At 41.8% G+C, this 25,449-nt stretch overlaps 1 protein-coding gene across 5 annotated transcripts in view; it reads right to left on the reverse strand.

Moving 5' to 3' along the window:
• Positions 1 to 25,449, reverse strand: part of SUPT3H (SPT3 homolog, SAGA and STAGA complex component) — a 423,379-nt gene that overhangs the window by 200,878 nt on the left and 197,052 nt on the right. For all 5 annotated transcript variants that reach the window (XM_075923378.2, XM_006120667.5, XM_025183404.3 and 2 more), the window contains exon 3: positions 8,391 to 8,475. In XM_075923378.2, coding sequence (XP_075779493.1) covers positions 8,391 to 8,475 — 85 coding nt within the window. The remainder of the gene's footprint in view (positions 1 to 8,390; positions 8,476 to 25,449) is intronic.

Genomic DNA, 25,449 nt, shown 5'->3' on the forward strand with positions numbered 1-25,449 from the left:
TATGTAGATCTTGGGACGCTGCCCCTGTTCCCTCTCCCTCCCGCAAAGCACAAAGCTTGAGTTAGTCCGGCCTGGGGATTCTATTGTCCCCCCCACACATGCCCCTCGACTAGTTGCGAACTGTCTGACTGGTAGACACACTCATGCAGCCTGAGCACATTTACCAGCCAGGCAGTTCGAAACTACAAACTGATACATCTAGTAATAATACAACTTACCTAATGAGAAAATACCAGACATGTTATATGTCTGGTATTTTCTCAGTTTGTTTTTTATGTGTTTATATTTTTGGGCTGCAAAAAGCAGTACTGAAAAAAAAGGGTTCCAACTAAAGTACAAAGTTTGGGAAACCCTGGTCTAACCAGCTTTCTGTCCGTCTTACAGTCCATTTATCCAATCCATATTCTTTAACTTGCTGGCAAGAATATTGTGGGTGACCATATCAAAAGCTTTGCTAAAGCTAGCACTGGGGGTTTTGGGAGGACCAGAAACAACATATTTGAATATTCATCATTTGATTGATGAATATGCAAATATGCAAATGAACATTACAGGTCCTCCAAAAGTTCGTGAATGAATTTACTGGTCCCTGTGTCAAAAAGTTTGGGAACCCCTGGTCTAGAAAACATGAGCTATGAGGCAAGGCTGATGGAATTGGTCTTGTTTAAGTTTAGAAAAGAGAAGGCTGAGAGGGACATGATAGCTATTTTCAAGTACTCTAGAGAGGAGGGGAAAAAATTGTTCTCCTTGGCCTCAAAGGATAGGACAAGAAGGAATGGGCTTAAATTGCAGCAAGGAAGGTTTTGAATTGGACATTAGGAAAAACTTCCTGTCAGGGTTGTTAAACACTGGAATAAATTGCCTAGGGAGGTGGAATCTTTATCTCTGGAGATATTTAAGAGCAGGTTAGACAGACATCTATCAGGAATGATCAAGATAGTGCTTGGTCCTGCCGTGAGAGCAGGGGACTGGACTTGATAACCTCTCGAGGTCCCTTCCAATTCTAGTATTCTATGATTCTATAATTAGCCACCTCACCGCACCTTCTCCAGAATCTACCTTTACATCCAACAAAAGTGAATATACTACTTTTTAGGAGTACTGCCCCTACTACTGAAAATATCTGTTTGATCAATAAGCAGTAACCTATCCAGGAGCAATCAGTTTCCTTCAGCTTAGATTTCAAGTTCTTTGGAGCAATGGCTTCTATTCGTCTGTGCACAACATCCAGTACAATAAAGCTTTGAAAGGAGCATCTAAGTGCTATTGAAATACAAATAAAGAAAGAAAATCTAAGAATTATTAATTAGTTTGCCTGTCTATCCGTTCAAGAACTCCTCCTAAACAGTAAGAGCTAGGACCACCAAACTCGGGATACAGCTATCTCTTACAACTTAAAGCAAGGAAGAGTTTGGTTGTGCCAGAAAAATGGCATGTGCCTAGAAGGGGATTACTTCTCATAAAACCATACAGAAAAGAGACAGAGTCACCAGGCAGGTGAAAGCAGCTGGCTGGGAGCATGCTCTTCTCCTCTGTGATTGCCCCAGCTCAAGTCTCCCACCCCTCAGGTGCCCTTTAGGGAGGGAGGATGGGCTGAAACTTCCCCCCTTCCTCTCTGGTTCCTATGGGAACTTTGCTGGCTATTCCACTTTTGTCAGGCTGGCTATTCCACTTTTCTGTGCTCACGGGAGCTGCAGCAGCCATGGAGAGGCACTTCTCACCTGCCCCCCCATAGTGCTGTGCTCAGAGCGGGCTGGGGTTGTCCTCCCTCCCTGGGGCAGACTGAACCCCTCATCTCCAGCCCCAACCCAGAGTTATGATTTAAATGAAGCATGGACATTTTCATTCCTTTTTCCAAACCCCCCAAATTAATTGAGTTAAGGACCTGAGCAACACCGAGTAAATCTTCTAGTGTATAAATAAATGCACATCAGTTTTTAAACATTTGAACAAAAGCTTTCATTCAGCAAGGCTCTTCCCTGGAAATGTGCTCCAGATTGCTAATGAACTTGACTTTAGAATAAACACTTCGCTATTGTGCAATGTGGGAGAGGAAATGTAATTAATTTTTTGAACTTTAAAATATGATCTTTTAAAAATATAATTATTTTGCTATATTGAGACTATGTTTAGGCAAAGTTTCATGTGCCTATTTTCATTCTATTCTTGCTCATTGTTTTTGTTTTCTATTAAGAGTTCTGCCAGTATTCAAAAATGTATTATGATAGATGTAGATATAGATATACGTATTGTGGCAGGCCAAGAGCAGGGGGCTGCAGAAGCCTTCTGGAACATAGGGAGTTGGGTGTGTGGGTTTATGTTCCCAGAGTAGGCTGCCAAAGACTGCAGCCCAGCCATTAGGACACCTGAAGCCTATCTGAAGTCAGCCTGGAGGGTGGACTAATTAGAGCACCTGCCCCCGGTTAAGGCTATGGGCACACAGAAAAGGGACCAACCAGAGGAGAGGAGAGGAGAGGAGAGAAGACAGGACAGGACAGGACAAGACAAGCTGAGCAAAACAGGAGACAGACCCAAGGCAGCTTGCAACAGGGCCTGGTCCAAGGCTTCAGGGAGAAGGTACCCAGGAAGGGTTGGGGAAGTGGCCCAAGGAGAAGCCGGTATTCAGTGGGGTCAGGGCCAAGCCTCACAGCCCACTCGGGGCTACTCCTTACAGGGTCCTGGGCCAGAACCCGGAGCAAGTGGGTGGGACCAGGTTCTCCCCAACCCTCCTCCTGGCTGGTAGGCTGCCAGAAAGGGAAAAGGGGAGCCCTGTGAACTACCGGATGGACTGACCTCCAAAACCTGGCTGGCCAATGATGAAAAGGGCTCTTGGAGCAGGGTACCCTTGCCTTCTTGGCAGTGGTAGGGACACCGCAAGCCTCTGAGGCACACACAAAGACCCACCAGGAAGCGCAGAACCCAAGGGGCTTAGCCCAGACTTGCCACAAGATACATATTACAGGTTGAACCTCTCTAATCCAGAACACTCTCATCCAGAAACATGTGTCGTCCGGAATGATTTCAGTTAGCTGGATGTCCACTTTTCATGGATGTGGCCAAGTTTCCTGCGGTCCCATAAAGTTTGTTTACAGCCACCATTCCTAGCTCTCAGTGTTCTGTGTCGTTATTTAGCTCTAATTTACCTCTAAATGTCCTCTAGCAGCACAGCAAGCAGTGGAAGTGTTAGTAATGCTGTTCGACAATATTGACCTCCCGTAGTCCAGAAAATTCTCTCATTCAGAACCAGTCAGATCTCCAGGGTTCTGGAGTAGAGAGGTTCAACCTGTATTACCATCGTTAATTTCCTAGTATTATTATAGTAACTTAGGCCATTTGCATGTACTAGTATACTGAGCTTGTATGTGTGTGCCTAGGATAGCATAGCACCTGCTAGAATTATACAATAATAGTAACAAATTGGCCATTTTTTTTCCAGTGCATTATTCAGTGCATCAAAAAGATTCTGGTAGCAATCATGATGCATTAATCTCAAAGCAGTGTGCTTTCCAAGGATTTGTCTTGTGCTGTCATCTCCCAAGGCAGCCAGATTTCATGATACACAGAATGGTTCAAAATAGCTACCATATAAATCTGTTCAAACTAGGCCCTCTTATAAGGGATCTGGTAAATTTTTAAAAACAGGAAGTCAGAGCTACAAACTTGAGAGATGTTGAAAGTAAACCCCTCAAGTGCTTATCAAGATGATAACTTATTTGGGAAATCAGAAGCTCCTATCTAGATTTAACAAGTATTCTCTCTTCCTACAAATGTCTACCAAGAAAAATGTAAACAAAAACATGTTAGCCTTGCATCACACGTATGCAAACAATTTCTTAAATGTAATAGTTAACAAATATGTCAAATATTTATCATATGCTAAATACGTAGCATAGTTAGAGTGACCAAGTGTCCCGTTTGGAACTGGAACACCTGGCCAAAAGAGGATCCTCACAGCTCCGGTCTGCATCACTGACAGGGCCACTGATGGTACATCTCCACACAGTGTAATTTCGGAATAACTGACATTATTCTGAAATAACATAGTCCATGTCTACACTACAAGCAATTATTTCAAATATGTCAAAATAATGTTGAGTTGGAGGACTTCTGACTCCAACTCCTGTAACCTTCATTTTATGAGGAGTAAGGGAAGTCGAAGAAAGAGTGCTCTAACTCAGACTTCCTGCTGTGTAGACAGTGCCAAAAACCAAAATAAGCTATTTGGACTTAAGCTGAGCAACTGATGTAGCTCAAGTTACATAGCTTATCTCGGCTTTTGCCCTGCTGTGTAGACATGCCCTGACTGTCCAGCTGGGGGTGCCATGCAGGGGGGCTGGCAGGCTCCCTGGAAGCATCTGTGCTGTGCGACTCCTGGGAAGGAGCCAGCATGTCCCCCTTCCAGCACCTATGTGTAGGAGTAGCCAGGGGGGTTCTTCATGCTGCACCCACCCAAGCACTGCCCCTGCTGCTCCCATTGCCAGAGCCAACTACCCTTCCCAGCCAGGGGCATCATCCCCTCCCCTTGAGCCAGCCCAGTGAAAATGAGTGAGTGAGGGCAGCAGGGGGGAGGAGAAAGGAGCGAGGGGGCAGCGCGTTGGAGAAGGAATGGGGCATGTGTAGAGCTTAAGAGGAGTGGTGGGCAGAGGGCAGGATATGGGTGCTGGGTTTTGTGTGAGTAGAAAGTTGGTGACCCTAAAGCCCAGTATTTTGAGGAACATGAATAAAACATGGGTACTGTGCATAAACTCACATTTGCAAGAAGAATTTATTACACAGTTAGTGGGTTTTTAACCCTCTCATATAGGTATATATAGTTATCTAAAAATGAGAACAAACAGTATGAATATTCAATAACAGCTCAGTAAGAATGTGAAATATTATAGGATAATGAATATGCAAAAATGATTTCCAGAAGCCCACCATGTCATATAAAAAGACCATGATTTAAGAGTTCCGTCCTTTAGGTGTCAAAGGTCAAAGCAATGAGCTATTAAAGATACTTTCACTTCCCCTGAAATAAAGTGCTGTCTTGGGCCAAAAGGTGAGAGGTTAGAAAAGCAGTTTGTCTGCTGGTCTAGTCCCATTCTTCCTCCTGACAGGAAATCACACACGCTCCTACACAGCGTTCAGGGTTAACCTAGGGTCATGGCCATCAACTAAGTACCCAGCTAAAGAAATACATTATTTATTAAGAAGAAAAGGCTGTACAGGCCACAGGTTAAATTTCTGTCAAACACAAATTTTACTCTAAAGTGCAGCTAAGGATTAATGTAAAAAAAAACAAATAATCCACCTTCCACTGCAGCTAAATAGTGCAGCTGTGGCCATAATCTCTTATGCTTAAAGAGGCAACCATAACAAAAAAAAAAATTACGACACAATAGATTAGTTGTTAGGTCAAGACAACAATTAATTTTTCAAAATATTTATAAGATCAGAATTGGAAATGTCATCTTATCTTTTATGATGTGGCTCAAGCCAAATCTTACTATCTCCAATACAGATTTTTTTAAAATAAACTATAAAAAAATACATTATTAATTTGTAGTGAGATTCACTATATTTATAGCGAGGTGCATGTCCACAAGACTAAATATGTTCCATTAGGCTTGCACAAGTATTGGGGACACATGAGTCAATAATATAGCTAAAAGTGTTATAAAAATGCAAATAAGATAACATTTTTAAATGATCACCTGGACAGTCTTAAGGAGTTGCAATAATTTTGAGTGTCATAATACAGGGAGCAAGAATTTCTGCTTCTGGTCTGAAACCATCATTTCTTAATACAGGTTGGCCCTCGCTGGTCCAGCACCCTTGGGACTTGACTGGTCCCAAACAAGGGGATTTGCCGGAGTAGGGAAGGTCACTCCCCTCCTGGCTGTTCTGGCACCGGGTCAGGGCTCCAGCCTGCCCCCGCTGCCCCTCTAGATGCTGCCAACCCTGCTGCTGCCAGGGCAGAGCACCATCAATGGAGTTCCGCAGCTGCCCCGTTCCATGGTTGGAGCTTTGTAGCCACCCGGTTCTATGACCGGAGCTGTGCAGCCAAGGCTGGGACTGAGAGCTGGGGACAGAGTTCCCTGGCCACTACTGGGGCCAGAATGCCCTGCTGTGCTGTCTGTTCCCACCTCCTCCTCCCCCCACATGCACACTGGATTGCTCCTGCCCCACTGCCAGACCTCCCTTTTCCTGGGCTCTGTGTTCCAAGAACATCTGTGGTCCGGCATGGACCACGGATGTTGCCAGACGAGGGAGACCAGGTTAAGGGAGGTACAGCCTGTATAGAGTTCTCAGTAAAGATGACTGTTTAACTAACCAAAAAAAAAAAAATCAAAATTTCAAATTTGCTTGAATTTCACAGGGTTCAGAACAAGCCTATTTTGTTTTCTACGCAACTTTTTGGTCACAGTCTGCAATATAATCAGGAGGTCTTTTAATGAAAATATTACCAGTTTTTAATTAAGTATACTGTAAGCAAAATGCCCATAACCATTTGATAATGTCTTTGATAATTGTTTTATACCATCGCACACAAATGAAAATATCAATACTTTGAGAAATCCTTTAGTTTTGAAAAGGAAAATACCATTTTGCAATTGAAAATCTATTATTTGAAAAATGTCAACCAGCTTTAAGCCCACTTTAGCTGGGTCTGGAATTATTTACATATAAATTACACAGCACCAGAGAACCGGAAACAAACTGGGTCTGGTATCAGAGGGGTAGCCATGTTAGTCTGGATCTGCAAAAACGATGAGGAGTCCTGTGGCACCTTATAGATTAACAGATTTATTGGAGCATAAGCTTTCGTGGGCAAAGACCCACTTCTAGTCATCCGGAGTTCTTCAGATGACCAGTCTACATGTTTTGTTAGTCTATAAAGCGCTACCAGATATCATACACTATGTATGATGCGCTAAGGCTATGTCTGTGCAATTTATCAGACTGATATTGCAAAACTGTATTATGGCCAAGTGCGTATTGTAAAAGTGTATAAATATGTTGGCCTACCACTGTTGACAAGTCCTGTAGCACATAAACCCAAGACAATTACAATGGGAATGAAAGGTTAATGACAGTACTTAAACTTGTCAAAAGGTTATGTTATAAAAGCAGCTCAAGGCTTGCAAATCCACTTTAGCTGAAGGAAGGAGAAAGATAAGAACTGTGGAAAGTTACTCAGGACAGAAGAAAGGAAGCCAGGTTGGACCAGCCCAGCCATAGAGGAACAGGAGGACCAGACAGGACCAAAAAGAAAAGGTAAGAAAAGGCAAGGTCACAGATATGGGAAAGGGGCTCCAGAAAGTGAGGGCAACCAGCAAGTAGCAACTCTGTGGAGTAGGGAGCCCTACACACAATTTCCTAGATGGCCTCAAGGACTCTGGACAGCCCTAAAAACTCAGACTCAAACCAAAGAGTGCCCTGGAGTGAAGAAGAAACTGAGGCAATGACATACATATAATGTGTATTGTTTTGTATGAACTGTACTCTCCTGGGCTTTACATGATTAAAGATAAAAGAGCATTCATATGTTAAACACATGGCCTGAAAGAGTTAACTGCAGATGAGAAGTTTCATACCTTTGGGATGGAGTTCTGGGCCTAGAAGGGCCAGGATGCTGTACAGCATGTTCCAACTTTGGAAGAGGGTGTCAGATAAGAGAACTATATCCCAAGTGTGTGTTGAAGGACCCAAGATTGGAGCAGTGGTCGGATTCTGTGCAGGTGCAGCAGCTTAAAACATCCCAGGGAATCCAGAGCACAGAGGCTTGGATTCCTCCACATAGCATTTCTAGTGGCTGGCTGAAAAGGGTGCTCACAGATTGTAAAGGCAATCCTCCTTTTCTCTATGTACAGTCACTGAGGCTATGTCTAGACTGCAGGCTTCTTTCGAAAGAGGCTCTTTCGAAAGCATCTTTCGAAAGAGGCTCTTTCGAAAGCATCTTTCGAAAGAGCCTCTTTCGAAAGATCGCGTCTAGACTGCAGGTGGATCTTTCGAAAGAGAAATCCGCTTTTTCGAAAGACAGCACCCAGCGAGTCTGGATGCTCTCTTTCGAAGACGGCCTCTTTACATTGAAGAACGCCTTCTTTCGAAAGAGGAACTTTCAAAAGAAGGCGTTCTTCCTCGTAAATTGAGGTTTACCGCCATTGAAAGAAAAGCCGCGTTCTTTCGAAATAATTCCGAAAGAACGCGGCTTGAGTCTGGACGCAGGGGAAGTTCTTTCGAAAAAAGGCTACTTTTTTCGAAAGAACCCCTGAGTCTGGACACGGCCTACATGATCACATACCACCTTAAGAACAAGAGGTAGAACATTCTCAATAGTCTTACGGGAAAGACTGGGTGGCAATCCCAAGGAACACATTGTAATCAAAGGCTAAAGAGAGTCTTACCAAATTAATCAGTTGCGTGTGGATGATATCTTCCACTAATACTGCTGATTCATGGAGAGGTCTGCGAGCATCCCCTAAGGAAAACCTGAAAGAAAATTGTTTCACATAAGTTTACCAAACTGTTAGAAGAAAAGCAAAAACCTTACATTAAACCAAGTAAAAAAGAAAGGATCACCTGTATTTAAACTACTGAATTGAAAATTGTTTAGTGTGGTACAAGGAAGTATACATAAAAATAATTGGATTAAATGAAGAAAGAACACTGAGGATAAATATCAGAAAAGAAAATCCTAGCATAGTGACATAAATTATAGAGTGTAACGGACACTGAAGAGAAGACATGTAATTCCACCTATTAGGGACAAACCTAGGCTAGCCCAAGTTGTAGTAAATGTACTGTAGTGTTATTAGGTCTTAACCACCATTAATTTCAATTAAGCACCTTCAGCCACGTCATGGTATTGTATTGAAGAACAAGGATATAATTCCTTCTTCCTTTTACAAACTGACACACAGCCATTTAAGTTTTTACTCAATTTACATTAAATGTTTATGTTAGTGTCTTCTTCTCCCAAAGCTAAATGCTAAGTAGCGCATACTTTTAGAAGAAAGTGTAACTGAAAAAAAGAAATTTTTATAAATTATCAAATGCCTTTTAAAGTGAATTATCTTATATGATATTTAAAATTCAGTCTTACAACACACTGTACATAACTATTTCAAAATGCATAGTATTTACAGTAACAGGAATAATTACAGACAGTTGTTGTGGTAGGTTTGAAAAGAAAGAGATACGAGTAGAAAAATTAAGGATTTAGGTGAAATGCTGGTAAAAACAAAGAGAAAGCTTTACAACAAAGGATAATTTTTGTCAGACTATGGCAAGAATAGGCGAGAGCTGCTGCTCATGGGGAGTCTGCTTTCTAGCTCATTATCCTGTCTTATGACAGTGGCCAATAGTAGGTGCCCCAGAGGGAATGAACAGAAGTAATCATCAAGTGATCCTAACCTTGTTGCCCATTCCCAGCTTCTGACAAACAGAGGCTAGGGACACTATTCCTGCCCATCCTGGCTGTTAGCCCCGGATGGACCTATCCTCCATGAATTTATCTACCTCTTTTTTGAACCCTGGTAAAGTCCTGGTCTTCACAACATCCTCTGGCAAGGAGATCCACAGGTTCACTGTGTGATGTGTAAAGAAATATTCCCTTTTGTTCGTTTTAATCCTGTTATTAATTTCATTTGGTGGCCCCTAGTGCTTACATTATGGAAAGGAGTCAATAACTTTTCCTTCATTTACTTTCTCCACACCTGCCATGATTTTATAAACCTCTATCATATCCCCCCTTAGTCACCTCTTTTCCAAGCTGAGAAGTCCCAGTTTCATTAATCTCTTCTCATATGGCAGCCATTACTTACACCCCCATATAATTTCTGTTGCCCTTTTTTGAACTTTTTCCAATGCCAAGGTATCTTTTTTGATAAAAGGTGGCCACATCTGCACACAGTATTCAAGATGTGGATGTACCATGGATTTATATAGGGGCTATATGATATTCTCTGTCTTATTCTCTATCGCTTTCTTAATGATTCCCAACATTCTGTTTACTTTTTTGAACACTGCTGCACATTGAGTGGATGTTTTCAGAGAAATATCCACAATGACTTCAAGATCTCTCTCAAGTGACAACAGCTAATTTAGTCCCTATCATTTTATATCTTTAATTGTTTTTCAAGATGCATTACTTTGCATTTATCAACATTAAAATTCACCTGCCATTTTGTTACCCAGTCACCTAGTTTTATGAGATCCTTTTGAAGCTCTTTACAGTCTGCTTTGGACTTGAGCAGTGTTGTATCATCTGCAAATTTTGCGACCTCATTGTTTAGCCTTTTCTCCAAATCATTTATGAATATGTTGAATAGGATTGGTCCCAGTACAGACCACTGCAGTACACCACTAGTTACTGTTCTCCATTCTGAAAACTGAGCATTTATTCCTTCCCTTTGTTTCCTATCTTTTAACCATCCATAAGAGGACCTTAAGAGGAAATCTTATCCCATGACAGCTTACTTTGCTTAAGAAAGTTTAGCGACAGTCTTTGTCAAAGGCTTTCTGGAAATGTAAGTACAGTGAAACCTTTGTTATCCGGCACTCTATTAACCAGAAAACTTTGTTAACCGTCATTGCCCCCAGCCACAATACTGTCACATCTTCAGGCGCACAGGCCTGGCTTGGTTTACCATGATTGGCTTAACATTTTTTTATTTAAGAAGTACTAATCATCTTTAACTCAAAATAGAAATGTGAGATCAACTGCCTCACACTACAAAACTACCAATATTAAAAACCTGACTTTTACTATTATTGTCCATTGGCTTTTCCTAGGTTGATGGGACCCTCAGATAATCAGAATTTTTAGATAACAGGAACGCCCTAATCCCTGAGCATGCCAGATAACACAGGTTTTACTGTACAATATATCCACTGGATTCCCTTTGTCCACACGCTTGTTGACCTCCTTAAAGAATTCTAGTAGATTGGTGAGGAATGGTTTCCCTTTACAGAAACCATGTTGACATTCCCCTAACAAATTATGTTCTTATGAGTCTGACAATTTTGTTCTTTACTATAGATTCAAAAAGATTGCCCAGCACTGAAGTTAGACATACCAGCCTGTAATTGCCAGGATCACCTCTACAGTGCTTTTAAAAAATTGGCATCACATTATCTATCTTGCAGTTATTTGGTACAAAAGATGATTTAAAGGAGGTTAGAAGCCCAAACCCCACTCAAGGAGAAATGGAGTATCCAGGATTCTGACTGTGGGGTTCTGCTTACCATGTCATCATTACACTAACACTTTGACAAAAATTTTAAATACATAACAACAGCTCAATTGAATTACTGTAAAATACACACATAAATTAGAACCGACTTTTTAACACATCAGCCAAATTACACTTTGAAAGAGGCAGCTATAAAATAGATAACAGTACTCAGCCCTTGCCTACTTTACATACAAATCCCATAAATTTAAGAACCAAAGAGTTCTTTAAAAAAAAAATCATTCTCACTTTTCCTTCACCTCAATTCCTCCTTCCACATAAAAATAAGACAAAAACCATTTATTTCCAGGCATGAAGTGAAGGACCATGGGTTACTACTACCTGGAAAAGATACTCTCTCTATATAACAACGCTTTATTAGTACCTCTTGATTCAAACTAAACAGAGTAGCTGTAACATCTGACATCTGGAGCAGCCCCTGTCTGCAGCAGGCCATCCTGCAGGACTGAGGCAGCCCCTCCCACACACACCCAACAGCAGGGGAGCTGCTACAGTCCGATTGGTAAACAGGTTAAACCTTCACATTCCTAATCTAAACTAAAAGGATTTAAAACAGTCATGAGCAGACCGCACTGATCATTATTATATACCAATATTTTTAAATTTAAAACTATTGCCTGTGTTGCTAAGACTTTAGAAGACATGAAACCAAATTTGGAACAGAGCAAATAAATGGCTGGCAACTAACAAGTTGGATGCAACAGACCATGGTCTATATTAATATTATTCTATGAACATTAAATAAAGATATTAATAAATTAACAATTTCTCTGAAAAGAACAAAAAATTGAGGGCAAATTTCTGCTCTCTGATCAGAGAACTGGCTCTCCTCTGAGATAACGTGTTACCCTGCCTGCATAGATGTCCCACCAATGTAACTGACAGATCTCCACATGTAACAGGAGTGAAGAATCAGCAGACAAGATCCAATATACAGAACTAAGATGTGAATTTTGCCCCACATTTTTTTTTTTTTTTTTTTTTGGTCTATTCAGATTTGCAAAAGGATATATCAAGTTTGATTGCTGGAATTCCATATTCCAGCAACCATTAACTAGAGATATGTAAAAGCAGATTCACTACTACTACTACCACTACCACCAAACACACACACACAGACAAACACACACTCATTCTTTTTCTTTTCATATTTAAAAGGTATGTGTATCTCAGTTTCTCTTTTTCCCACGTTACTGTTGCCAACTTTCTTCCCACACAGGGAAAGCTAGATATTGGCATGATGGTTTCTGCAAAAAAATAAAATAAAAACCGCCATATGTACCCACAGCCACTTCCTTTTTCTCAGTAATGCACGGTGGATTTTCAAGCTACTGAAAAAAAATTAAATCTGAATAATTGTTAATGATATTTTAGCATCTATCCATTACCCTATTAGCCTCTGGATTCTGTTTAATTAATAATAATTGTTTCTATGTCAAACAGGAATGTTTCTGCCCCTTCCTATTTCCTGGGATATGCATCTGACATGAAACTGACAAATACACGTACATTGAAAAGTTTAGATTTTAATTCCTTTCTTTACTTAAGCTGTTGTAGCTGAATAAATGGTAAACTAAAACTTGGAATAGGAGGGGAAGAGGATTCACCAAACTACGACCTAGATGGTAGGTAGAGGACAGAACATAACTTAATGTGTTGCTTTTGGGGTTGAAATCAGACTTGGTTTAATATTACTTTGTGTGTTTCTTTTCCTATGGGCTTTTTTTCTCCCCAAATGGCACAGTAGACAGCACTTAAAAAAATTCTATACCTGATCAAGGAAAAGATTTGTTAAATAAACACATTTACTGCACACCTAACCATTATACATCCATACAACAACAAATCCTTCTTAGATAACCTCATTTCAAAGAGCTTTTTTTAAAAAACTGCAAGTTTGGGTGCAACAAGGTTATCAATGCAAAAGTTATTAACCAGAGAGTAAAAATAATTATGGTGTGGGGAAAGACTGCAGCAGTCTTTTGTATTTAGTTGCTTCCATTTCCATTCTGTCTCTATCCATGTCATGATCTCTCAAGGTATATCAAAAGATGTCAATGTCCCACCCACTCACACACTTCATCAGAATAATGCTGACAGTATATCCTAAGGAAGATGTTACATCAGTCCATGCCAGGGGGAGATAAAAGGATCCAGGCTGCCGGTCACCGCAGGCTCTGGGCGGCGGGATTCCGGCCTTCGACATTCATGTAGCTGCCAGGCTGCTGGCTGCCTCTGGCCCTGCAAACTCTTGGCTGCCCACTCGCACTCCCTAGCAGAGTTTAATTGGCAACAGGAACCGATAAGTATTAGCTTATTGGTTAACCGGTTAAACTCTTGCATCCCTAAATATTACGCTATAGATATGGTTGGGGCTAAAACAACATAGTGGTTGTTCAGACTACGCTTTCTAGCAGCATTAATTCAATGTAAAAGTTTTGTGTAAGAATTTCCCAGATATTATCTACTACATATTTGAGAGACTCTGACTGTCCATCTGTTTGTCTACCAGTTCAAGAACTCTGCGTAAACTATAAGAACTAGGACCACCAAACTCGGAATTCAGGTTCTGCTTATCAAAACTTAAATCAAGGCAAGGGTTTGGTTGTACCAGGAAAATGGCATGTGCCTGGAATGGGACTGTGTCTCAGTAAAGAATGCAGAAAAGTGACAGAATCAGTAGGCATGGGAAAAAGGCTGGCTGGGGACACTGAGACTCCCACACTCCAGATGCCCTCTACGGGGGGTGGGGACTGAAGCTCCCCCCACCCCCCAATTTGTACAGGGAGATTACTAGCTGTTCCCCTTCATCAGGGAGTGAGAGGAAAGCACACAGTTTGCTGCATTCCTCACTATCTGTGGAGTGAAGGGGGAAGGCGCTTTTCATCTGGCCCCAAGCTGCTGCTGTGAGAGAGGGCTGGAATTAGGGTTGCCAGATGGTCTCCCAAAAAATACCTAACACACGGGCTAAAAATTTGTCGAGCAAAAAAAAGAAGCAGAAATTCCACCCCCGTCAGTTTTGGCTGAGAGCCTGTGGAAGGTGCCTAAATGCAACCACAAAGCACCTGCGGGCTTCTCTCTTGGACTACGGTGCCACAACGTGCTTGACCAGCGCTCAGGAGCAGAGGCAGGGCTTCTCCTCCTCCCCAAGGCGTCATTCCTCCTCAGATGCAATCAGCTGAGGGCTCCCAGCGCTGATCGCGCCCCGCCTCCCAGCCCCTTCTCTCACCCCCGCCATGCTTTTGCACGCTACCACAGGCTCCCAGCGCCGATCGCGCCCCGCCTCCCAGCCACTTCCCCCGCCCCCACCAGGCTTTTGCACACTACCACAGGCTCACAGCGCCAATCACGCCCCGCATCCCAGCCATTCCCCTCGCCCCCGCCAGACTTTTGCATGCTACCACAGGCTCCCAGCGCCGATCGCGCCCCACCTCCCAGACACTCTCCCCACCCCCGCCAGGCTTCCGTCTGGCACCTAGCCAGAAAAACAGAAAATACTGGACGTTGTACGTGTCCGGTATTTTCTGAATTTTTTTATCTGACAGAGGGCACAAAAACTGGTCTGTTTGGTAGAATACCGGACACCTGGTAACCCTAGTAAGTACTCTCTCCCTGGGACAGCCTGCAGACCGAGCTTCTCCTCCAAGCAATGATTTAAATGAAGCATGCACATTTTCATTTTATTTTCCAAGAGACAAAAATTAATTGTGTTAGGGATCAGAGCAATGCCAGGTAAATCTTCCAGTCTCCTATATATTTCAGAGAGTTTGTCTGTCTATCTTCTTTGTTCACAGACATCCCCAAACCACTATGCCCATAGCTGATCCCAGCAGAGTTGCACTTAATTTTCTCCCCAGCCTCTATAGACACCTACCCTTGTCCATGTTGTTTCTGAAATATCTCTGCTTTCCACTACACCATTTTCTACTTCTCAAATCAGAACATACAGCACCTGAACGTACCTGTTCTAATGAGAATAGGCTGTTCTGAGTGTACCGTGTCCTCCTCAGACTCCATGGTGCTCAAAACCTTGTTCTCCTACCCACCTCCTCTTTGTACTGTGAGCTGAATCCTGCAAAGTGCATAATGCCCGTGGCACTTGCTGATAATGCACACAGTCCTGCCAGGAGAACGCACACAGCACAAAGGTGGGCGAGTGGTGGGATGGCTCGTTTGGGTGTGGAGGGAGGGAAGCAACTTTAATTTCCAGAAGGGTTTCAGTCGGAGCCTGGCTGTGTGAAGATGTTGAAAGGCTGTGATAGCTGGAGGCTTCTCCCAGCCACAATTAGCAAGATCAGACCCCAGCCAGCATCAGCCACATTTGGGTCTCTCCTGGAGACCTCCTGGTGCCCTAGTATAGGGGAGGTTGCTGATTCTCTGCCCCACTGCAGCCTCTCCCCCATGGGCTTTCCTTTGATAGTGCTGCAGGTGGTCATATGCTTTATCTCTAGGGTCTCCCAGTTGCAGTTTATATGACATGCTTAACAGAAGAGTCCAGCAAATGCCTATGATCAGGCGCTCCTAAAAGCTAATTATCATTGGAACCAATTTCAAGATATAACCAATCCAGTTATTTAAGTTAGGAAATCAGTAGTATCTGTGCAAAATTTGGTGTTTGTAGCTCTTACTGTTTCGGAGATCTTTCGGAATTATCAGTGGGCCCAATTGGGGCTTTGGGGGAACTAGGGGAACCGATTTTGAGGTATAACCAATCCAGTTATCTAAGTTAGGAAATCAGTTGTATCTGTGCAAAATTTGGTGTTTCTAGCGCTTACCATTTCTGAGATCTTTTGGGACAAACAAACAAACAAAAACCACAAATTTTCCGAAATATTTATAAGATGACTAGAACTAGAAGAGACCTTGAGAGGTCATCAAATCCAGTCCCTTGCCCTCATGGCAGGACCAAGAACCATCTAGATCAGTGGTGGGCAATAAAAAACACAACAGCCTGCGGTGTTAGTCCTTGGCGGGCCATCGCCACTATGTTTACCTGTACCTCTGCAGGTATCAGAGAATCACAGCTCTCGTTAGCTGCAAAATAACCATTTGTGACCATTTGCATTGGCCGTGAATGGTGATTCACGGGCAACCAGAGCTGTGATCCTCCAATACATGTGGAGGTGCAGGTAAACATAGCAGTGGTGGCCCACCAGGGACTAACCCTACGGACCAGATCCGGCCCGTGGGCCGGAATTTGCCCACCCTTGATCTAGATCTTTCCTGATAGACGTCTGTCTAACCTGCCCTTAAATATCTCCAGATATGCAGATTCCACAGCCTCCCTAGGCAATTTATTCCTGTGTTTAACCACCTGGACAGTTAGGAAGTTTTATCCTCTGGAATGCCATGGAAGCATGAATGTTTAGCACATCTGGCATTAAATATCTTGTGATGTCAGCTACAACAGTCCAATGCAAATGAATGCCTGTTCTCACTTTCACGTTACCCTTTAAACAAGAAGCGGGCAGCATTATCTCCTGTAAATTGTAACCAAACTTGTTTGTCTGAGTGACTAGCTGAACAAGAAGTAAGACTGAGTGGACTTTAGTCTCTAAAGTTTTATACTGTTTTATTTTTAATACAATTATTTTTTTACATAATTCTGCATTTGTAAGTTCACATCTCATGCTAAAGAGATTGCACTACACTACTTGTATTTGTTCTTACAGTGCAAATATTTGTAATCAAAATTAATATAATGTGAACACTGTACATTTTGTATTCTGTGTTGTAATTTAAATCAATACATTTGATTTAATGTAGAAAACATCCAAAATATGTAAATAAATGGTATTCTTTCATTAACAGTGCAATTAATCACTTTTTTTAAAATTGCTTGACAAACCCAGTAATAAGACTGAAAAATGCCAGGTAGGTACATAGGCTTAATAGCACCTTTGAGAGCTTGCTGATGGACTCTCCAAACATTCTTCCTCCAGTAAACATACTTAAGCCTCCAGGCCTCCCTGTGTACCACACTGAATATGCTACAGCCCCAAAGAGCTCCATAATAGAACAACCCACTGGGATCTCAGACACAGAGTTAGAGCACCAAATAGGAAAATGATGCACCACAGTTACAGCAACTGCTGTCCCCTCTTGGGGAAAGCAGGGTTATTATAAAATTAAGTGACAGGTGTGAGCTTATTTGCCCCTCTTCTCTATGGATTTTTGATGAATGTGGTAAAGCGTCTTTCCATACAGTTCCAATCTACTTTAAGCACTGAGGGAATATGTTCTACATGGCGGGTAAAGACCATGAATTCTGGTCTGAGCTCTTCCTCTGACAATCATTCTGAGTAACAGACAGCCCTTACCACTGAATAATGTCTCCTGCCCCTGTACTGGGAGGCAAGATAGTAAAATTCTTCTTCCATTTACAGATGGGATCGCTTGAGGCTTTGCACTGGGTGAGTTATGGAAGAACTAGGAATAGAACTTGGAAGCCCAATTCTGTGCAGCCACAGAGGGAGCAGAGCACAAAGCCTCCCAGATTCTAGAAGCTGAGCTGATATTCAGTGTCAGAGCAAAAAGAAGCTTTTTTGAAGAGGCAGAACAGGGCCCTAACTCTGTAATGCAGCAGAGCTAAGTTTCATCCCCTTAGTCATACTGCCTTTAAGATTTAATCTGCCAAATCTATAGGCTTGCTTGTGCCATTTGTAACTACTAAATCATACTCTCCTCCAGAGCCAGGAATAGAACCCAAGAGTCTCAATTCCTAACGTGCTTCCAGAAATGCTTGGCATGACTGGAACCCTGGATCTTTTCAGTTCACAGCACAGAGCTATGCCACTTGAACTAAAGGAGAAATGGTAGCAGTGACAGACTATTATCCTGTATGCGGACTAGCCACTGGAGGGAGGTGCACACACACTTCACTTCATTGAGTCTCATTTACTATGATATACTCCTTAATGACATGATCACAAATGGAAGGACATGTTAGTACTGAAACAGATACTGAATCTCTCACAGTCTCTGATGTAGAAAGTATTGGCAGGGAGCAGAGCTCAGATGACTCGTGTGGTGGAAAGTCCATTGGTGCCGGACACAACAGTGTCTGTTCTAGTGCCAGAGTCAACAGCTCTGGATGAGTTGCAGAGATCTCAGAATGAGCTCTTGTGGGTCACATTCTGCTAGGGTCAATTTGCCTAGTGACTTCAGAGTTGGGACCTTCCTCATCTGTCTTCTTCTGCTTCTTTCTCGGCACCAGCGTTGAAAAGCAGTACCAAGAGACACTTGCTGGGGTGATCTTTTGTGGCACCAGGAATGATAGTGCCAGGAGTCTTGAGAAGCAAAAGCAGTTGGACAACATGGAACAACTCTGAGTCTCCCTAATTGAAGTCAGGGAGCCTCTGATTAAGGCTGAAGAACTCAATGCCAAGTTAGAGTGACTCAGCTCTGAGGAGGGACAAGTGCTACCTCCATGAGGCGAAACCTAAGTCTGGTGTCCCTATTTTTTTTTTTTTTTTTTTGGATGGGTTCCTGAAGTCTGCAGATTTTGCAGCAATCCCACAAATGAGTTTCTCCCCGACATTTAAAGTAAACAAATCCCTTTCTTTTGTGTCTTGTGCTTTGGGACTGCTGTTCCACCTGTTCCCTTTCATTGGCAGCTGGCATAACTGGAGCTCCTCAAGGCAGAGGTGGAATGGGAGTAGAGAAACTCAAATCACAGAGCGTGAACAGAGTATTTATGTTCAGCCCTTCCTGCAGAAGGAGCAAGGGATGAAGTTATCAGGTATAAGATCTATGGGTGCATCTACACTGCACCGTTATTTAAAGATAACTAGTATTATTTCAAAATAACAATGCAAGTGACTACACAGCCATTCCATTATTTTGAACGGCTATACTGGGCGAGACCAATAGTCCATCTACCCCGGGATCCTGTCTTCCAACAGTGGCCAATACCAGACACTCCAGAAGCAATGAACAGAACAGGCAAACATCAAGTGATCCTTCCACTGTTATCCAGTCTCAGCTTTGGGGAAACATATGATAGGGACACTCCAAGCATGGGGTTGCATTCATGAACATCTTGGCTAATAGCCAACAGCGGAACAAGCTTCAGTGATGGAACAAGCCTCGATGACACTATTTCATTGTTGACTCATATGTAGTTTGTGATCAACTGGAGCCACCAGATACCTTTCTGCATTTCTTCCTAGGCAGTCATTTCTCATTTTGTGTTTGTTCAAGTGGTTATTTCTTTTTAAGGGTAGTACAGTAAAGTCTCGGTTATCCAACTTTCACTATCCGACCTTCAGTTTTATCCAATGGTGCCGCATGTCACGTGAAGGCACGGGGCTCTAGAGACACTTCATACCACAATGGCACTCAGCATGGGCTCGGCAACCCTACCTCCCCACCCCACGCCTGGGACAGCTCACGCCCGTGCTGCGGACTCACCCGGAGCTCAGGTACGCTGGGCCCATGTCCCGCTCGGGGCCCAATCCTGGCCATCCTGCCGTGTTAGTGGCTCCGCTTTTAGGAGCGGGCCTGGACCCAGCCAGAGCAAGCAGGGAGCCCAGGCCGAAGCAGGAAGGGAAAGGGGTGTGTGTGTGGCAAGGGGAGGCAGGAGCGCCGGGGCCTTGGGCTCATCCAGGTGGCTCGGGCGAGAAAGAGAAAGGAGGAGGCTGGGGGGGGGGGGAAGGGAGGGAGTTGCCCCCCTGAAGAGCGAGCCTGGCTCCTGGCCGGAGCAAGCAGAGAGTCCGGGCGGAGGCAGGAAGGGAAGGGGAAAGGGGGGTGTGGCGAGGAGAGGCAGGAGCGCCGGGGCCTTGGGCATGTCCAGGCAGCCCGGAGTTCGGGCCGAGCCAGGAAAGGAAGGGAAGGGGGTGGCAAGGGGAGGGCCGCCACCGGGCTGAGGAGGGCAGGAGCACCGGGGAGGAAGAGAAAGAGGGAGGATGTGACATCCAGAATCCACCGGGGAGGGGGCAGCACACGCGCCAACTGCCCCTGAGACAAAGAGCAGAGCCTGCTTGGGAGGCTCCTCCCACAGCTGCCACTGCTGTCCCTATTATCCGACATTTCTGGTTATCCGACCATCCTCCGGTCCCGTTTAGGCCGGATAACCAAGACTTTACTGTACTTTGCATTTGCCCTTATTGCATTTCATCCTCTTTACTTCCAGTTTGTCAAGATCATTTTGAATTCTAGACCTGTCTTCTAAAGTGCTTGCGACCCTTTCCAGCTTGGTATTGCCTACAAACTTTGTAAATTGTACCCTCTATGCTATTTTCCATATCATTTATGAAGATACTGAATAGAGTCTGACCCAGGACAGATGCCTATGGGATCCCATTTAATATGCCTTTCCAGCTTGACTGTGAACCATGGATAAATATTCTCTGCGCAATTTTCCTACCACTTGTGCATCCACTTTATAGTAGATTCATCTAGGTTGAATTTCCCTAATTTGCTTATAAGAAGATCATGTGAGCATGTATCCAAACCCTTACTAATGTTGAGATATATAACATCTAATGCTACACCACTGTGAAGCTGGGGTAAGTGAGATTAGAATCAGAACCTTGGAATACAAAATTGTTACATTTCCACTTACGCGTTTGAAACATAGATTAATTATATAAATCCTTATGACTGCCAAAAGGAAAACATATATAATTTACTCCAGTTGTAGAGTATAATGTGTTCCATTTGTTCATTCACAAAGGGCTTCAGTTTGGATCAGTAAATAAATGAGTGAATTGTCTTTCTAGAGTATGAAGACTGGATTGTGATCAGTTATTTCTGATCTATGAAAAAGTTCATCTCCAGTCTCAACAATACAAAGGGAATTTAACAAGGCCAAAAGAGATGAATTTTCAGTTTGCTCTCAAGAGGATAGGATAAAAAAGTGATGAGGAGAGGAGGAAGTCAAAACATAATTCCACTGTATATATATATTTTAAGTGTTAATGGAATGTGGAAATCCCTAGCTATGTTTAATCTAAATCAAAAGCACGGAACAATTCCAAAATACAAGCTAGTATAGATGTCTTGTATAAATCTTAAATTCATTACTTTTAAATTATTTTAAATATTCTATTCATATTTCTGTAAGAGAATTCTTGTATATTCATTTCTTTAAAAGTCAGTTTCAAATTTATATGACAGATTAAGCCGATTCTATACTAGGCTAAACTCTTTACTGAAAAACTCCCTCAGAGATTGTGATTTTAAAATTCCTAATAATAAATATCACCTAGTGGCAATTTTTTTTTTACAAAAACACATGGCTACAGGTAGGTTTCTGACTCTTCAAGCATCTAATTAAAATACATGATATTTTAAAGATGCTGAACACTCAGCAGTTTTCTAAGATGTCAATGATCACTTCAGGGTATTCAGCACTTTTAAAAGACAAGTTATGCATGTAGGTAGCAGTTAATTTCATTTATTATTCCTTGTAACAGCTCTTACATAGTTATTTCTCCATAGCTGATATGAATAAGGTAACAGACAAAGAGAGGTTAAGTAGTGTGACAAAGGCTACACACACCAAGTTACTGGCAGAGCTGTGAATCAGACTCCCCTCAGTTAAACAGATCTCTCAGCCTCCCAAATAAAATAATAAAGTAGCCTGAAAGATTATTCACCAATTACTCCATGTCATCATTACTGTTTTCAGTGAGTAAAAGAATTTATTCACAAACGGGCACATATAGAATAAATCTGTCTAAATAGCAAAATTATACTCCAAATACAACATATTTGCTTAGAATAATTAGCTTTATCTTCACTTGTACATTAGCTATTAAATTCAGAGAACCAAATTCTGCACTATGATGTACCATTTCCAATATCATAAGTATGTTATAAATAAAAAAAAGCTTTTTAAAATTATTATTTTTATTAATGCAATCTATGTAACATGCTTCCCTAGAGTAAAAAACTAAAAATCCCGTGATGATCTCTTTTCACAAAAGCCAGTAAACTGTCATATCAGTGTTGTGCTCTTTTCCCTGGTTTCAAACAGAATACTTAAATGTTTAAAAATGTTATAACCCACAATAATCTGTTCCAGGCACCAACGAAAAGGAAGAAAAAAAATTACAGAAGTCAAGATGTCGCCTGGAAGCACTTTATGGCAAACATTATAAAGATAACACAGAACAGAAAAGCCCTAGTTCAATCCATTATAAATACCCCATTCTTCTTAAAATCACAAAAATGTATTTATACTTAAGAACTCTTACATGGTTTTTCCTTAAAAGACTTCATTTAAGTACAATTTGGCAGGATTTTTGGAACAAGAAAAGAAGAATTTTATAAAATATTGATGTTTTAAAGTCACCCTAGTTTTGATCTATTTGCTATAAAAACAAAAGCATGGAGTTTGGAAGATGACCACATCCGTGTTCATTAATTATAATTTGGTTTCTGACTTTGTCCCAGAAAGTGCTCCAGCAGTTATATTCAGCTTTAATGCCGTGTCATCATCAAAACAATCATATCCTATTGAAAAAAAAGTGGGATAATTTTCTACAGTTTACTCATACATATATACTGAAATGCTTAACAGAGGAAAACAAGCAGCAATCTTACTACGGGTGTGTTTACACTGCACCGTTATTTTGAGATAACTAGTGTTACTTTTAAATAAAAATGCGAGCGTCTAAACAGCCATTAAGTTATTTTGAAATAACGGCCAGCTTATACCTAAATGCGTAAACCTCATTCTACAAGAAATAACGCTATTACGAAATAGCTATTTCAAAATAAGGCGTGGGTAGATGCTCCATTGCTGCTATTGCAAAATAGCCCCTCACCAGGGCCATTCTAAGTTATTCCTCCCCAGTGCCTCCTGTGGCTCTAAATCGAAATAGCACATCTACATTAGGGGAGCCTGCCTCAGACTAATTTTGAGGCTTCCCTGCAATGTAGACATGCTATTTCGAAATTAGCTATTTCAGAATAACTACCCCGGAACAGCTTATTTTGAAATAAGTGTGTAGTGTAGACGTACCCTAAGTGTAAAAATCTAGGTCCCAGACAACCTTAAGGTTGTGAAATCAAACACCTGAAAACCAGAAAATTTCCAATGATAATCTTCACTTAGTAACATTAATACAAGCACATTGTTGAGTTGGTTGAAATTGGAATTTATCTTCCATGGGAAATGTTGTTTAAAAATTTCCTTTAGTCACAAATCAGAACAAAAAGCCCAAATTCCAAAAAAGTCTTCAAACACATCTACATTTATTTTCTTTCAAAATATCAAAGTGGCCTTCTCAAAATTGATTTTGACTTGCTTCATTTTTTCTTAATAAAGGAATCAAAATGATAAAGTTGAAATAAAGTGCTTTAACTTTATTGAAACCAAATATTTTGATCATTCTTCAAACATTTTGATGCACTAGATAGGTACCTCTAAAACCTTTCTATTTGGTCAAATCAGCATTTCTAATTGAAAACTGTTCCATCAGGTATTTTTCAACCAGCTGCAGCAAATTGTACATCAAAGATAGTATGGAAGCTAGGAAACCAACTAGGGGTATAATAATGTAGTCGATTAACCAATTAACCTATAAGCAAAAGCTTATCAGTTAATGCTATAGACTACATGCATTTCCCTCTCCCTTCCCTTGCCAGTAAATTTTTTAGCAGGCTGGCCAGCAGCCTGGCTCAGTCCCAGCTTGCGCCGGGTCTGGGACCTACGCCTGCTGTGGGACTGTGTATTAGGAACTGGGCGGGCAGGCAGCACAGGTCAGTTCTGGCTCAGTCCAGGAGCTCAGACCCCCTCTCACATGGGAGGTGAGGGAGAAGGCTCTTAAAGGAACTTTCTCTCTCTCTCTCTCTCTTTTTCCTCCCTTTGGTCCAGACAAGCAATACCTGGCTTCAGTGACTGAGCTAAATTATCCCAGGAAAAGTGGTGTTTTCCATTCAGTGAAGCAACCCTGTGGTAAACATGCAAAAATGAAAATGATTGCTGTTTTGGGTGTAGATAGTAATTATTGTTTTCATTCGTGCTATAGATGTCAGATTTCGACCTTCTACATGAGAAGCCATAGGTGCTTTGGCAATACAGAGGCACTCAATTTCTCCTGTTGCCATTGAATTTGTCAGACAACAGCTTCAGGAAGTAATGTACTAATGGGTTTAGGGCTTTGTTTTGTTCTGTTTTGTTTTTTTAAAGGATGGCTCCATTTCTCTGTCCAGCCACAGACATTACTTCTTAGAACTCTAACCTGGCATCAGTGAGTGTACAAGCAATAGCATGCATTACTGAATAATTTGTGTGGTCTATTTTAACCTCTGCTTCTTCAAAAATGTGTGGTATCATACCAGAATTTATTTAAACCTAATTCTCTTGGGCACACCATGTAAATTTGTTGTTTATGATTTGCCTGGATAGCCTTCTGGGGTAAAGGTAATAGCAAGTGGGATTGGTCCTGCCTTGGGCAGGGGGCTGGACTTGATGACCTCCTGAGGTCTCTTCCAGCTCTATGATTCTGTGAATTGGGTAACAATTTACAACATATTCCAAAGCAGGTAATAAGATACATCCGGCTGGATGGTTGCAACCAATGGTTCCCGGAGCATATTGCTGGTAATCCATTGAGAGATGGATGGTAACATGGTGCCAGCTCTCCTTGTTTCCAGATGATAACTCATATGCAATGTATTTTAGCTTTACTTAATATTTTTCCTAATATTACTTTTCCATGTGGGCAACACATAGGCTACAGGAAAGTTATACAGTTGCCAGTGAGAGGAGAGATGGCCCTTATAACTGTGAATGGGAAAAGAGGAAATCCACAAGACAACCTCCTTATGATGATGTAATTCAAGTATTTAAAAGTTTGAGAACCCTTGTCTTAGCACTTTTATTTATTCCCCTTTCAATGTAATTATATCCTTCAGTTTTTCATTGAAAGATCTGCTGACATGTTGGCCATCACTGCTGAACACAAAGGAAAATGTAATAAAATTAATGAGAGTAAGAATTACATTTCTTGACCTAATGCCATTACATACAAGGAGGAAAGCTCCAAGTCATATTCTTTCCTAGTTATGTCTTCATCAGTAGCTGGATACATAGGAAAGATGAATATTAATTGGGATCAAATATCTGTAGGTTATATTGGCTGAGTTATTTTCTAGGTTTATAAAATATTAGTAGATCACAGATTTACAAGTGAAACTCGAGATCACTAATGATAAAACAGACAGAAGGACACAGATGATTCCTGCACAGCTGGCA

Source organism: Pelodiscus sinensis, chromosome 3 (genome assembly GCF_052426305.1).
Source record: "Pelodiscus sinensis isolate ZL-2025 chromosome 3, ASM5242630v1, whole genome shotgun sequence".
Classification (NCBI taxonomy): domain Eukaryota; kingdom Metazoa; phylum Chordata; order Testudines; family Trionychidae; genus Pelodiscus; species Pelodiscus sinensis.